General features: G+C 41.4%; 1 protein-coding gene across 3 annotated transcripts in view; it reads left to right on the forward strand.

Moving 5' to 3' along the window:
• GNG4 (G protein subunit gamma 4) overlaps window positions 1–16685 on the forward strand; it is a 34174-nt gene that overhangs the window by 16572 nt on the left and 917 nt on the right. For all 3 annotated transcript variants that reach the window (XM_075864296.1, XM_075864298.1, XM_075864297.1), the window contains exon 3: window positions 5289–5396. In XM_075864296.1, coding sequence (XP_075720411.1) covers window positions 5298–5396 — 99 coding nt within the window. In that variant the 5' untranslated portion in view covers window positions 5289–5297. The remainder of the gene's footprint in view (window positions 1–5288; window positions 5397–16685) is intronic.

The following is a 16685-nucleotide window of genomic DNA, read 5'->3' on the forward strand; positions in this document are numbered from 1 at the left end:
ATGAATTCAAAGGTGTATCAAAAGCTCCCTCTCCTAATAAATATCTGGGTGTTAAATCTGAGAAGAACCCTAAATTTACACTTTAAATTATATGTCCTTATGCATTAGGTACAGGTAGAGCTTACACGATGGGAACACCTCCCTATTAACCTAATGGAATAAGTGCATCTCATCAAGATGAAAAAAATAATTTCAAGCTTTTGTATCCATTACAAACCAGCAGTGACGAGGAGCTTGGATGAAGTGTTGCTCTATTCAATGTCTGAGACAGATGAAAACAGCTGAGCTCTGTACTCTAGCTGTTTCTGTCATTACCATAGACTTTGTATCCATCGACTGACACTCTATTTGACGTACTCCACGCTCCGGGCGAGCAGTGAGGAGGAACGGGGGATTTGGGACACCCATACTTTTAAACGGTGGTGGGGCCCCCAGCGAACAGACCATTATCACCTATCCTGTGGATAGGTTATAATTGTCATTTCTGGGACAACTGCTTTGAGATAACAATTAAACAACATTTTATTTGTAATCAATGCAGAAATCCAGGTAGTTCCAAATGGTTCTCTTACTTTTCTGTCAACTGTTGTTCCAATGCTGAGGTAGCTATGGGGTACACACATTATGACCCAGATAAAAAAGAAGGTACCGAGTAACCTTGTTTAGAGGTACATCAGCACAAAAGTGAGAACCAATTAAGTGGTTTAATTTAATGTTAACCATGCACAGGGGAAGAACATTCAATGGGGCTTAGACCATACAGGGCTTCCAGAAAGGAGGGAAGGAAGACATGAGAGGACAGGGGGGAGTTTACAAAAGAGCGAGAGGTAAAGGGGAGATCACTCTAAGAAGGCTACTGCAGCGGATAAAGGAGGTAACTGGTCTGTCAAACTTCTATCTAAAAGACGAGTGAGAGGCTTAGGAAAGGGAGTGTGACTAATATATTCTGCCCAGGGTACCCAGACCTACTTAAACCTGTCCACTTTGTTGTTCAATAGGGCTGCAAATTTCTCATTAACCATGTACCATGGCAAGTGTCCCTTGACCTCAGAAATCTAGTGCTATTTTTTATTTTTTCAAGCATAAGCAATGGTTTGTTTATCGGCCAAGAATATGAAGGAGATAAGGGTTTGCGCATGTTTGGAAAAACACGGGATATGTTTGCTAAGTGGGATTTCTCAAGCATTTTTAACAAGATTTTGACCTGTAATGGAGAAAATAAAGTACACCCTTATTCAAAGTCTACGAACTTTAGGACAATGCCATCATACATGTAGCATGTCTCCAAGAGCCGGGCATGCTCTAAAATAGGTGGTAGTAGCTGGGTACTGCAATTCTAGCAGGGGTCACATACCATCGCTTGAGAACCTTATAATTGGTTTCCTGCTATTTTTTTTTTAATTAAAATTTTACAGAAATATTTGAATTATATAAAAGTATTGGTTGTTTATTTTATGTTTTTGTATGATTGTTCTGCAGTATGACTTAATAGTTCAGTGGTTCACAGATTGATCAATCTTGTACATAAGTAGATGTAAAGTATAAAAAGTGATACCTGGTACAGAGTCTGTAAAGCCCTTTTCACACTTTGTTTAATGGTCTCAGATGTAAATGCCGGGAATACCATAATAGTCTGTGAGTGTCGTGAAAAGCTGTTGACATAGCAGTTAAACTGATGCCTGTGACAGATACCATACAATGGCATCCTTCACCTATAGGCTGCCTTGGTGTAAAAAAATAAAAACACCTTACACAATTTAGTATAAGTTTCTTTAACTGGATGCCTCTCTACTACACTATTCTATCCAGCAAAATACCGCCCAATGGAGGCCAAAAGTACACTTTTTCGGCCTCAGTCTGTATAATGGTAGCCTATGGGTACATTTGAAGTAAGTACCTGGTGCTTTCCTAACGCATACATCAAACGTGCAGGGTAAATGCAGTGTGAAAGGGGCCTACCTGTTTCGCAACATTTGTTTAATATTATGCCTTATGAACACAAATTTCTTCTGAATCCGTATCGCACAGATCCCGAGTATTGTTTGTGTTTTAATGGGGCCATGGTAACCACGATTTCAGTACTTCTAGGGGAGAACTTGACCTGTGAATCAAAACCTCATTTTGATTTAATTGACTGACTGCAACACGGTTTAATTTTGTGCACCTTTTATGGGCCAAAACGTAGATGCTCATGTGCATGAGGCTTTAGAGAACGTTATGATGAGCTATGCAACTTTACCTGGCATGTACTTTGTTCCTGATGTTAACTTCTTCCTGCCCATGCCATGTAAATTAACAGGCCGATTGCAATGTCCCTGTTCCACGTGCTGATTAATTTGTTTCTATACTGTCATAGGGAACTGAAATAATCAGTTCCCTGTCATAAAAATGGCCCGAATCCACCGCTAATGAGTGCGGTGTCCCCAAATGCAGAAGCACCGCATTCATTGAGTTGCTAGGGAACCAAGTTTCATCATTGACATCGCAGGGATTCCCTGTGCAAAGGGGCTCGGAGGCATTCAGAGAAGAAGCAATCTGTATCTTCTCTGCATGTCGTTGTATACAGATCACTTACAACAGTGAACTGTATATGGGGACAGCAGTGAACTCATAGATAATGTGTTCTCTGCTGACCTGTGCCCCATAGTAAAAACATTTGAATAAATTCAGTAAAATGTACAAATAAAAAATAAAAAAAAATATAGTACACACCTTTCTAAACCTACCATTTTTAGAAATTCTGAATGTGCGGCATGTTAACCCCAAACATAAAGTGATTACCCCAGCCACCAATTTTAGTTTGTGTTCTATCTGCTTTCATGTCTTTTACTAAAAAATGTCTGTGTGTCCAAAAGTCAGGGGAGGTAGATGCATTCAAAGCTAAAATAGTTTTTTTTGTTTTTGACGCTTTACCGAGGTCACACGGTACATGATGTACACATATATGGCATCACTATGCACGGGAGAACTAGGAGGAAGATCCGTTTTTGGGGTAAATTATTATTCGTTGAACAAACTAACTTTTAAAACATAGCATGAAAAAAATGATACATTTTATTTTTTTCCTGTTTATTTGAAAATTATTCCCTAAAAAGGACCTACACAATTAATTAATAAGCACTCTAATTTCAAATAATAAGAAATCCATGTGTCCGGCAAAAAAATAATATCTTGGGGAAAATTCACCTTTAGAATGCAGCATTCTAAAAGGTGAAGTTTTACTGTCAACATAAATGCCCAAAATACCCCCAGTCATGAAAGGGTTATAGACATACACCGTTTTTGGGAGCAAAATAGTGGTGTACATATACATCATGAGGTGGCTTGTATTTAACTTGCCTAGCAATTAGCGCTAAATTTATTATGTTAAGTGCGTCATTTTGTTAGATTTAGCAGAAGTTGTGCCGTTTTCACTGACTTGTAAATCGAGGCATCCTGCAACATTATTTGCACATGCAGGAATTGTCATGAGGACAAAAGAGTATAGAAGCTGCAGGTTTTAGACCTGATAACGGATACTGAACACTTACAAATAAGTAATATAGTATTTGAATTCGGGTCTATGGCAGTACTCTGCTTTCCATCCGATAGGGCAGCATAAACCTAGTGACGGATTCTCTTTTAAAACAATGAAAATAAGCAGAAAAACAGATTTTTCGCTTTTTCAAAGTAATTTTCGGTACAGCTTTGAGTCATTCATTCAGTATTACATAACGTATAGCATGTATACGGCATATATATGCATGTATAGCCCCCCAACGATCACTATTACAAGGTTCCAAGTCTCTGTTTCCTCCTCACTGCACCACCCTCAGTGAGGAAGTGCTTGCATGGAATGAAAGACAAGCATGCACCCTTCTGCTCCATTCAGTGTATGGCATTGATGGAAAAAGCTGAGCGCTGTACTCTATTGCCCACCTCAGTCCCGTAGACTTTGAATGGCGGAGCACCGTTCATGCTTATCCGCCGGTCCATTCAGAGTGCAGTGAAGAGGAACGGGGATCTCTGGCCCCCCTTTTCTAGTGATCAGTGTGGGTATCAGCGGTGGGGCCCCCAGTGATCAGATACTCAATACCCCAACCTCTGAAATGTTGATATTGGGCAGTTAGAAAATATATCCAGGGATTTGGGAGTGCCAGACTCCTTCTTCATCTTTTCTGTATTACCAATTTAATTCTAGGATGTCTCTTCTGCTACATTAGGTCTCTAAAGAGTGTGTTTATGCAATAAAATCTATTTAGAGTCAATCAGATTGGTGACTTGTTTAATGTATACAAAAGTTGGGGCATTGTCACCATTTTACTCAGAGCACATCAATCTTCGCCACGCCATTCTTTTCTGCAAAGGTTGCAAATGAAGGGCCTTAGTCTAGGAGGGAGGTTGAAATCATGCTAGCCAAGTAGTTGAATTGGGATACACACTGTATAGTTTTACCATTTTATTGCTGGGAAAAATTTCCATGAATGCGTTTTCTACTTCCTGAACTTCTTTTTTTTTTTTTATTACCATCACATCCAATTGCCATGTTTAGTTTTGGCATAATAGTTAATAGATTTGATTAAAATCCCTCTGAGATATTTCTTCATTGCTTCCCACACGTAGTTTGGTGTGGCTGATCCGACATTTGCTGCAAGATCTTCCCATAACTGGTTAGTAATTGTGCCTTTAGTATCTCATTTTAGTCGCCACAACGGGTTCATCTTCCATGATGAAGGGCCTAGACCCCTGTTTACCGGGATTTCCATGACCACTTTTCAAGGGGAGTGATCAGGCTAAACCATAGGTAAAAATTCTGCTCTAGTAATTTTAGTAAGCATTAAGGACAAGATCTAGGGCAGGATCCAGTCTGAATAATGAGGCGTAGGAGGAGGAAGAGTATGAATAATGTCTCAGAGTGATTTATTAGCCAGATATCCCATAAGCTTAATTCCTGTAATAAACTACCATACGGAGTGGGGGCTTATGTGTAATGATTGTACATTCCTTTTTTATCCATCTCAGTTGGAGTCTAGAACGAAAGTCTCCCACTATAAGAAGTGATGCTTCTGGAACTTTAGCGACACATTTTAGCACTTTTTGCAGAATTCTCCTGCCGAATAGTGTGGATGAATATATACAGGGATTATAATGAGCTGTACTTTATATACTGTGCAAAGCAGGCAGACAAATTGCCCTTCAACCTGAAGGCTAGTAATTCTTCTTTGGTAACTGTTTTTATTTTGTCTCATTATATATTCGAATCTGTATAACACTCCCTTTTTTTGTTTTTTTTTGTCTTTTATAATCAGGATCAAACCATGAAGGAAATACTTTCTAACAACAGCACAACTAGCATCTCACAGGCGCGAAAAGCGGTGGAGCAACTCAAAATGGAAGCATGCATGGACAGGATAAAGGTATATTTTAGTGCACGTATACTAAATAAATCACATGTATATATTCATCATGGAAAATAATAAAGCTTCAAACACGTAAATATTCGCAACAGTCGATTGTGGGGTTCCTGCCAGTTCCTTGGGTAGCAGTAGTAGTTTGAGTTTTGTATTATTAGCCTCAATTGTCTGTATATGGACAATGACGTTGGCAGCAGTATTGGAGTCCCAGAGCGGAGCATCAGCTTATGCCCTGCTTGGGAACTCCAGCGATAGGAAACCCCTGAAGTCACTGACCATATATGGACAGTGACGTGGGCAGAAGTGCTGGAGTCCCCAGGCAGAGCACCAGATTATGCTCTGCTCGTGAACTCCAGCGATAGGAAACCCCTGAATTGACGAAATATGGACGTCGGGAGCAGTGCTGGAGTCCCAAGAAAAGGGCTAGCTGATGCTCTGCTCAGGACTCAAGCAATAGGCAGTGTGACAGCACATTGCGGTCATGTTCACGAACAGCACATGAAGCAAGCACTCCGTCACGTAGGGCCGTGTCGGGGCGTCATCGTTAGAAAAGCTCCAGCACTTCCGGGAACAAATCACGAGGTCTGAACTGCACGGTTTAGTACAGAATTATAAATTAAAGAATATTAGTAAGTTACTTCTTTTTACATAAATATATTATTGCAATGCAAATTTTTGTCCCCGGATAACCCCTTTAATCTTTAAAACACTGAAACCGAGGCCATGTAGCATTTGGCCTTCATACGCAAATGAGAAAAAATATATATATTGTGCATTCCCTAAACAGTTTCTATGCTACCAAAATCATTTATTTGTTAAAAAAAAGCACACCGCTTACGTTAACACCTTCTATTGATTCCACATAAGTGGCAGCGGACAATCGCACACGTCCTCAAACACAGGCAATACATGATATATTCAACATGCTGACGTTGGTAGATACCTGGAGGGAACATAATCCTATGGTTCGGGGATATACATATTACTCACCTTCTCACAGGCATCATTATATGCTGGACTGGATACTTACCAATGCTATTTCTACACGGGACATGTTATATTCAAGACATATACTTTGTCTTTGGTGGAGTCACGACATGGTATTAACTGTTTTTGATGATACTAATAAGTCAACTCCGCAGACCAACTTGCGTTTGAATGAATCTCTTCTCACTAGACCGGAAATAACTACTATTACTAAATCCCTTGAGGTCTATTTCGATAATTCCACTCCGGACATCTTGTCCGACATTGTCTGGTTAGCCCACAAACCAGTAATTCGGGGTCCTTTTATTTCTTTGGCTTCTAGATTGAAAAGAGTTCGTACAAAAGCGCAAAGAGAACAGGAGTCTAAATTGGCGAAACTGGACATTGCATATTCTAGGAACCCTTCCCGATATTTGTATAAAGCAATGAATGACACCAAAACCGTGTTAGACTCTGTACTAACACACCCGGCAGAAAAAGCCTTGTCATGGACACCAGCCACGTATTATAAACTAGCCAACAAACCTGACAAAATGCTTGCTCACAGGTTGAGGGAAAGACAAACTATTAACCATATTCACTCCCTAAAAATTAGACCAGGGATCAATAACTCCAACTCCAGATTTATGATAAAATGATGGAATTTTACTCCAATCTGTACTCCTCCCCTAATCCTGTACCAGAATCAGCATTGGTGTCATTTTTCTGTGATTTACTACTCCTTAGTATAACTAATTTAGATAGAGAAGGGCTGAATGCAGATATTCTGGAGGACAAATTATCAGATGCTATCAAACATCTTAAATTGGGGAAAGCACTGGGGCCGGACGGATTTTCAGCTAAATATTATAAGAAACTTGCCCCACAACTTCTACCCCATTTACTGCCATTTCTTAATTCCATTTTGTCTGGTAAATGCCCTGTCCCAGAATTTCTCTCGGCACAGATCACAACAATCCCAAAGCCTCATAAAGACCCCACTAACCCAGCCAATTCTCGTCCCATTTCTTTGCTAAATTTATATTTTAAACTCTTTACTTTTATCTTAGCTTCCCGTTTGAATAAACTGCTCTCCAGTTTGGTGGATCGAGATCAAGTTGGTTTTATACCAGGCAGGCAAGCCGCAGATAATGTTCGGAAGATCTTGAATGTGATCCACTATGCAAAAAGAACCACTACTCCTATTATAGCTCTCGCCCTTGACATAGAAAAGCATTTGATAGTTTACCCTGGCCTGATCTCCTCCAAACTTTAAATGCCATGGGCATAAGGGGTTCCTTCCTTTGCGCTGTCACTGCCCCCTATTCTTCCCCTACTGCTACTTTGAAAATCCCTTCTCTCCATCCCAAACCTGTCTTTAGAGGAACACGACAGGGGTGCCCTCTCTCCCCTGCTTTATTTGCGTTAGCAATGGAGCCCCTAACTATAGATGTAAGGGAGAATACTAATATCTCTGGTGCAGAAATTGGTGGGAAACAATATAAATTAAATCTTTTCGCTGGCGACTTACTACTGACTCTTATTAAACCATTACTCTCGCTACCTCATCTAACTAGCCTTTTGGATCAATTTGGCCGCATATCCGGTCTAAAAATAAATCTCTCTAAATCGAAAATAATGTTTAGTAATATCTCTGCTGTGAACCAAAAATTAGTGAATCTGCATTTTGGATTTAAACACTGTAACTTATATTACTTACCTTAGGATTAAGTTAACGATGTCTTTACAATCTCTATATAAGGTCAACTATCCACCTTCTTCCCTTAAGAGGGACTTAGAAAAGTGGGACTCGCCGTTTCTATCCTGGATAGGACGTGTACATTGCATCAAAATGGTCACATTACCAAGATTTTTATATTTATTTAGAACTCTACCTATCTCAGTTTCTAAACAAGATATTGACTCTCTTCAAAAATCTATCTTCGGGTTTACATGGCGCTATAAACATCCACGTATATCAAGGTCTGTCATGTATCTACACAAAACGAATGGAGGAATCTCCGTACCTCATTTATTTAGATATTATCAGGCTGCTAGACTTTCTCAATTATCTAATGTCATGTCGAGTGCTCTAGCAACTCCCTGGACTAACCTTGAAGCTCATTTAATATCCCCCTTGAAGTGGCTAACGTTAATCTGGACCTCTGTACTTATCCAGACCTTAAAACATATAGGACTTGGATCCAACCTGCTCCGATGGATTGGTAGTTTGTACTCAAGGCCCTCTCCGGCTGTCAATATTAATGGAGTCCTCTCAGACTATTTCCCTATTCTGAATGGTACCCGTCAGGGCTGCCCCCTCTCCCCTCTTATTTTCATTCTCACACTGGAACATCTCCTTCGATGCATTAGTCAGAATGTGGATATTACAGGAGTTCAGGTCAGGGACCATACCAATAAAATTGCCGCCTATGCCAATGACCTCTTATTTTTTCTTTCACAACCGTTAATCGCTTCCCAATCTACTCGCTGAACTCTCCCGATATGCGACCATATCAAATTACAAGATCAATTTGCAGAAATCGGAAGCCCTCAACATTTCTTTGCCACAGACAACTCCTGCTTCATTAGCAGCTTCCTTCCCGTTCAAGTGGTCCACGTCTACCTTACCATATCTGGGAGTTCACCTCACCCCGTGTACGTCAGGACTCTACCAGGCCAACTTCCCTTGCCTACTGTCTACTGTTAAAAATACCTGGATAGATGGTCTATGGGTACCTTTACGTGCTTTGGTCACTGCTCAATACTAAATATGAAGGTTCTCCCTAGGATTCTTTGCCTAATACAGGCCCTGCCCATTTATAACCCTCGGTCCTTCTTCAGGGAACTTGCCTCCCTCTTCTCCAAATTTGTGTGGAATAATAAAACAGCCAGAATCTCAGTTGTTGCTCTATAGACCCAAACGACAGGTGGGAATTGGATTACCTGATATCTATGCATACTATAGGGCTACCCACCTCACTAGGCTAGTGGATTGGCATCGTAATGCTGATACCAAACTTTGGGTTATATTGGAATCACACTTCTGCTCCTCGCCTCTCCACATATTGCCCTGGCTTCCCAATTCTTCTTTGCCCTCTCCACCTCCATCCTACCGTTTCCACTACCTTGACAATAATCAGAAACTCTACTGGGTCCTAACTTCTACCCCGTCCTTCCCCGTTACGCCCGATATTGGGCCATCCTTCCTTCACACCGAGCCTCTCGGACCCTGTTTTTCAGAGATGGGCGTCTTTTGGACGATATCGGGCCATCCATTTTTTGACAGGGGAATCTTGGCCGACCTTGGAAGCTCTCGCTTCCACTTTGGGCCCTTTTCCTTTGGGATTCTGGAAGGCAAACCAACTCCATCATTTCCTTGTCTGATTTCCCTCCCCCCCCCCCCCCGCTGCCCTGTCACGTTCCGTCACCCCATTGGAAACCCTTTGCTCGGGAACGGGTCCGTGTGACATGCCCTTTCCGCTATCTATGCCATGTTGGGCTCCTCTTCGATGCAGCCGCCGCCTCCTTTTGTGGACAAGTGGGAGCGGGATTTGAATTTATCTCTTTCTGACTCCCAATTGACCAGGATTTATGATTTAACTCATGGATCGTCAATTTCTAGTCGTATTCCAAGAGGCCGGATATAAACTTTTATCTCGATGGTACTATGTTCCGTCTAGACTCCATGTTATGTTCCCCAATGTCTCTTCTCTTTGCTTGCGCTGCGGGTCTTCTGAAGGGACCCTTCTCCATACCTTCTGGGATTGTTCACTGTTGTCTCATTTCTGGCAGGAAGTCTGGAGAATAACCACCTCTTTCTCTGACCACACCATACTTTTTACTGCGGCCTTTTTTCTGCTTCATCTCAGCGACATTCCTTTTCCAATATACAAAAAGTCTATTCTTCGACACTTAGTTAACAGTGCTCGAGCTTGTATACCTGTTCTGTGGAAAAGTACGGTACCTCCATATCTCAGACTCTGGTTTAATAAAATAGAGGAAATTAAGCGCATGGAATACCTTACATCTCAGTTGACTAACAGACCTGGCAGCTTCTCCAAGACTTGGTCCCATTGGATTGTCTAACAGGACTCTCCAGAATACCATAATGGCCAGCTGAAATTTCAGACGTTTTTTAATTGTATTCTGGATCATGCACCTATGTGTCCCGTCCCCCCCCCATCTCCTCCATTCGCCCCCCCCCCCTTTCCTATCTCACCCCTGTCCTTACCCCTCCTCTGTCCCTAATGTCGCATATAGGATTTTGTAAATTGTTTGATGCAATATCTTGGGCCTATGTGCCCTTGTCCCTCTGCCCCCCCGGTTTTCTTTTTTTGTTCCCTTGCTTGATATTTTCCTTGTTTGAAAAAGCAAATAAAGAGAGAATTTACAAAAAAAAAAAATCTGGACCTCTACTCTGTATCCTGAAAATTTTAGAAATATGTCTCAATTTTCCTACTTTGACCTGGTGTTATGGAGTAGCGTCAGATTCCAGTTTGCTTTACAGAGTAGACCTTCACTACTAACACCTCTATTTTCTAATCCCAAATTTCCCCCAGCTTTAAACTCACACTCTTTTAGATGGTGGTTATACAATAAAATGTTGACCGTGAGAGACTTTATCCTTAATGGAATATTGACTCCTAATTATTTTAATATTACGTTTCACCCGTCATTTACTGCATTTTTCCGTGTACAACAGATTCTGCATTTTTTGAGAAAACTCCCCTCCGCTTCACCTAAGTTAGGCTTAGCACCTATGGAATCCCTATGTTTCTTTAGAGCTAACTTACCAGGATCATTATCTTTTATATATTCCAATTTAGATTGTCCGTCTACTAGAGGCAAATTGCCATTCGTGGTCAAATGGGAGGAAGATCTGGGGATACAACTTGATCGAGAGCATTGGGGTTTCATTTGCACTACTGCTAGCAAGGGGAGTTTACAAGTCACTCTAATGGAGACTTCTCTTAAGTTACTACATAGAATCTATATGGTACCGACCAGAATACACACTATGTATTCTGATATTCCTGATGCGTGCTTTAGGGGCTGTGTGGACCCTGGCACTCATTTGCGCATTTGGTGGACTTGGCAGAAAGTCAAATGCTTTTGGACGACGGTTATGACACTTACAGTGAAGGAAATAAGTATTTGATCCCTTACTGATTTTGTAAGTTTGCCCACTGTCAAAGTCATGAACAGTCTAGAATTTTTAGGCTAGGTTAATTTTACCAGTGAGAGATAGATTATATATAAAAAAGAAAATCACACAGTCAAAATTATATATATTTATTTGCATTGTGCACAGAGAAATAAGTATTTGATCCCCTACCAACCATTCAGAGTTCAGCCTCCTCCAGACCAGTTACACGCTCCAAATCAACTTGGTGCCTGCATTAAAGACAGCTGTCTTAAATGGTCACCTGTATAAAAGACTCCTGTCCACAGACTCAATTAATCAGTCTGACTCTAACCTCTACAACATGGGCAAGACCAAAGAGCTTTCTAAGGATGTCAGGGACAAGATCATAGACCTGCACAAGGCTGAAATGGGCTACAAAACCATAAGTAAGACGCTGGGTGAGAAGGAGACAACTGTTGGTGCAATAGTAAGAAAATGGAAGACCTACAAAATGACTGTCAATCGACATCGATCTGGGGCTCCATGCAAAATCTCACCTCGTGGGGTATCCTTGATCCTGAGGAAGGTGAGAGCTCAGCTGAAAACTACACGGGGGGAAATTGTTAATGATCTCAAGGCAGCTTGGAACACAGTCACCAAGAAAACCATTGGTAACACATTACGCCGTAATGGATTAAAATCCTGCAGTGCCCGCAAGGTCCCCCTGCTCAAGAAGGCACATGTACAGGCCTGTCTGAAGTTTGCAAATGAACATCTGGATTATTCTGAGAGTGATTGGGAGAAGGTGCTGTGGTCAGATGAGACTAAAATTGAGCTCTTTGGCATTAACTCAACTCGCCGTGTTTGGAGGAAGAGAAATACTGCCTATGACCCAAAGAACACCGTCCCCACTGTCAAGCATGGAGGTGGAAACATTATGTTTTGGGGGTGTTTCTCTGCTAAGGGCACAGGACTACTTCACCGCATCAATGGGAGAATGGATGGAGACATGTACCGTCAAATCCTGAGTGGCAACCTCCTTCCCTCCACCAGGACATTAAAAATGGCTCGTGGCTGGGTCTTCCAGCACGACAATAACACGAAACATACAGCCAAGGCAACAAAGGAGTGGCTCAAAAAGAAGCACATTAAGGTCATGGAGTGGCCTAGCCAGTCTCCAGACCTTAATCCCATCGGAAACTTATGGAGGGAGCTGAAGATCCGAGTTGCCAAGCAACAGCCTCGAAATCTTAATGATTTACAGATGATCTGCAAAGAGGAGTGGGCCAAAATTCCATCTAACATGTGTGCAAACCTCATCATCAACTACAAAAAACTTCTGACTGCTGTGCTTGCCAACAAGGGTTTTGCCACCAAGTATTAAGTCTTGTTTGCCAAAGGGATGAAATACTTATTTCTCTGTGTGCACAATGCAAATAAATATATATAATTTTGACTATGTGATTTTATTTTTTTTTATTTTATATAATCTATCTCTCACTGGTAAAATTAACCTAGCCTAAAAATTCTAGACTGTTCATGTCTTTGACAGTGGGCAAACTTACAAAATCAGCAAGGGATCAAATACTTATTTCCTTCACTGTACTAACGCAGTGATGGATACACACATAGATATAGCTCCTGAGGTCTGTTTATTAGGGGGTTAAACCAGACGGTCTTTCTTAACCTACCTTTAAATTGCTTCAACTCCTTATGATGTCAGCTCACATACATATTGCTCAAAACGGGAGACGGCCTTTACTTTCACTTACGTATAAATAAAATACTGGTATTCGAAAAACTCAGCGCTGTTAGACATGATACTGTAGCACAATTTGATAAGATTTGGTTTCCATGGATACGAACTTTGGCTGTCCCAAACCTTTCTTATTATTTAGCAATATAATGTGTTCCTTGTGTGATGGAGAAGTGCTTGGGTCCATATCCTTCTTCTTTTTTTTTTTTTTTGACTATTATTAAGTCTTTGTAATTTGGAATGCACCGAAGTCTCTATGTTCATCTATGTGATTCTATACATATGTTTATTCTCTGTATGCTTCTTATACCACAGACATCATGTTTATACTGTTTGCTTTTATATCGTTTTTTCAAATAATATACCCTGCTGGATATTGTTTGACTTCCTGCGTCTCACTTTACCATTTGCATATGTAAAATGCGTATTGTATATCCAACCTCTATTGTAATTTAATAAATCAATTTGAAACATAAAAAAGCACACCACATGCCATGTATAGAAGTTCAATTCAAAGGGAATGTATCGCCTATATATTTTTTTTACTTTTAAAACCAGATAGTGAAAAACATTGTGGGGATTTATCAAACATTCTATGCCAGTTTTCTGGAGCAGAAAGTCGCAAAAGGCCCAAAAATTGCAATTTGCGTTTAAAATTTTGGGCATTTTACACTACCCTCTGCACTTTTAGGGAAAGGGCCGTGGCTTAACTAAAGGGCGACAAATTTGTTATAAATTATGCCAGAAAACTGACGTGAATTATAGCGGAAAGCTATGCCAGCTCCTTGCTGGTGTACATTTTACTCTGTGGGGCGTAGCAAGGTAGAGACAGGCTATTCCTTATAACATTCGAACAATAATAAACAAAACTGATACTCACCGCTCTGCTTCTCCCATCTGGGTTCCCTCAGGCGTCCTTCGTATGCTGTGGATCATACAAGGTATTGATGCTTCTGGGCGTCAGGCCCTTGTATGAGCTGCGGCATGCTGAGTGAGTCAGAGGGGAGAAGCGAAGAGATAAGGTGAGTTTCCTTCTTTTTTTTTTTATGCCCAATGGGGGAGGGATGGATGGCCACACAACCACGGTTATTACGCCATAGTTGTGACATCCAACCAGCCCGAAATGTGCAATACATCTATTAAGACACGTTTGCCCTATTAATAAATATGTTGCATCTTACTCTAACAAACTGTTTAGTAAGACTGGCATGTGAAACCTTTTTAATCTCATGCATTGTTTTTCTAATCTATTTTTATTTTGTGATTGATGATTATTATTTTGTTTCTATACACTATTATGGGGCAGCGATCTTGCCTGAGCAGCTCCTCTGCTCTGTTAACAGCATTCAGAGATATGCTTTACCTGTGCAGAGGTCCGAGTGCAGGGAGGAGAGGAGCTGTGTCTAAGGGTATGTTCGCACACAGTGATCAAAAACATCTGAAAATACGGAGCTGTTTTCAGGTGAAAACGGCTCTTGATTTTCAGACGTTTTTGAAGCAACTCGCGTTGAAAGACTCCTCCAAAAACGTCCCAAGAAGTGTCCTGCACTTCTTTTGACGAGCCGTCATTTTATGCGCCGTATTTTGACAGTGACGCGTAAAATAAAGGCTCGTGGGAACAAAACATCGTAAATCCCATTGCAAGCAATGGGCAGATGTTTGTAGGCGTAATGGAGCAGTTTACATACCCTAACACCTAGGGAATGAACACTTCAATGTGTCTGACGCCTGCCTATTTAGCCTTTAGTTCATAAAGATGTGTCCTTCCTTACCTTTCCGTTTATATCTACATATCCTATGATGTGTGGTGCGAAGTGACAAGCTTTGAAAAAAACAACGTCATTTTGTAATGCTCTGTCACAATGTTTTTGCTATGTCTGGCCACCCAGTGGTTGTGGAGTGGGTTGCAGCCTTTCAAGGGTTTTGTAGCATGTCATGATATTGTATTGAATTGCTTTCATGAGAAATTGGGAGTCCTAATCCGAGGTAAGGGTGGACACATCTGTATAAGCTTAAATGAATGACAGATCACTATCCTAGTTGTCATATGGACAACTGTGCTCCTACATGCCTCAAATACTTTCTCACACACTCAACGCCTTCATCCTGCAGTGTGTCTGTTTTTGATATGGGTTGCTCTTGCCTATAGTATAATTAATCCAGGTTACATACCTTTCAGGGATTGTTGGGCATCAGACCTGGATGCAGGGTTGCCAACCTCCCCTTCGGTAATTTCTGGACACTGCGCTAAAAATCATGGACAGACCAAAATTTATACGGACACATTACAAAGTCAAGAGCTAGTGATAAACCTGATGTACCCCTATCATCCCTGTATGTAGCCCCCTTTCATCCCTGTAAATTACCCTGTTAACCCTCTATACAGGACTGATGAGGGGTTCTATACAGGACTGATGAGGGGTTCTATACAGGACTGATGAGGGGTTCTATACAGGACTGATGAGGGGTTCTATACAGGACTGATGAGGGGTTCTATACAGGACTGATGAGGGGTTCTATACAGGGATGATGGGGGTTATATACAGGGATGATGGCTGGCTGGTATATACAGGAATCATAGGTGTTGTATACAGGGATGATGGGAGTTATATACAGGGATAATGGGGTTATATACAGGGACCCCCATTATCCCCGTATATTACCCCCTTCAACCCTGTATATAACCCCCATAATCCGTGTCTAACACCCACTCGTCAGGACCAGGTGACACTGATCCCGGCACCGATTCAGTGACTGTCTGTCTCTGACTGAGGTCACCGAAGTCATACACTCCTCCCCTGCTCCAAGTTCAATCGGGCTGCCGCGGGCCCACTTCCCTTATTGTTTGCACTGTGTCTGCTCATGTAAATATTGGCGCATGCACAGTGCAAATTATCAGAGGGACCAGAAGAAATCTCAGACAGTGCTTTTTTTTTTATGCCGGACGCTACGGACGGCAGAAAAAAACACCGGGTTTTTGCGGACTGTCCGTAAATTTACGGATGGTTTGCAACAATGCCTGAATGTACAGCTAGAATAGCACGTCATACGCCGTACATTTGGCCTTAGGGCCTGTTCACACTGAGTTTTTGGGCGCGTTTTTTAAGTGAAAACCGCGCCAAAAAACGGCTGAAAAAAAGTCTACGGTATTTATCCCGTCAAAACGACGGAACCCTTGCACAACGGAGACAAACTGAAATCATTGGTACCGGATCAGTCACCATTGAAATCAATGGTGATGGAAACGGAAACCTTTGGTTTCAGTTTGTGTCAGTCAGGGCTCCGTTCCAACGGAAAGCTCCAACCGAACGTCTGAACGGAGCCCTGAAGCAGATGTGAACGAAACCTTAGGGTATGTTCATACAGGCTATTTTCAGCCGTTTTTCAGGCCTTAAACGTCCCGAAAAACGGCTGAAAAATCTAAAGTGGAATGACTACAAAC

This window comes from Rhinoderma darwinii, chromosome 4, assembly GCF_050947455.1.
Source record: "Rhinoderma darwinii isolate aRhiDar2 chromosome 4, aRhiDar2.hap1, whole genome shotgun sequence".
NCBI lineage: Eukaryota > Metazoa > Chordata > Amphibia > Anura > Rhinodermatidae > Rhinoderma > Rhinoderma darwinii.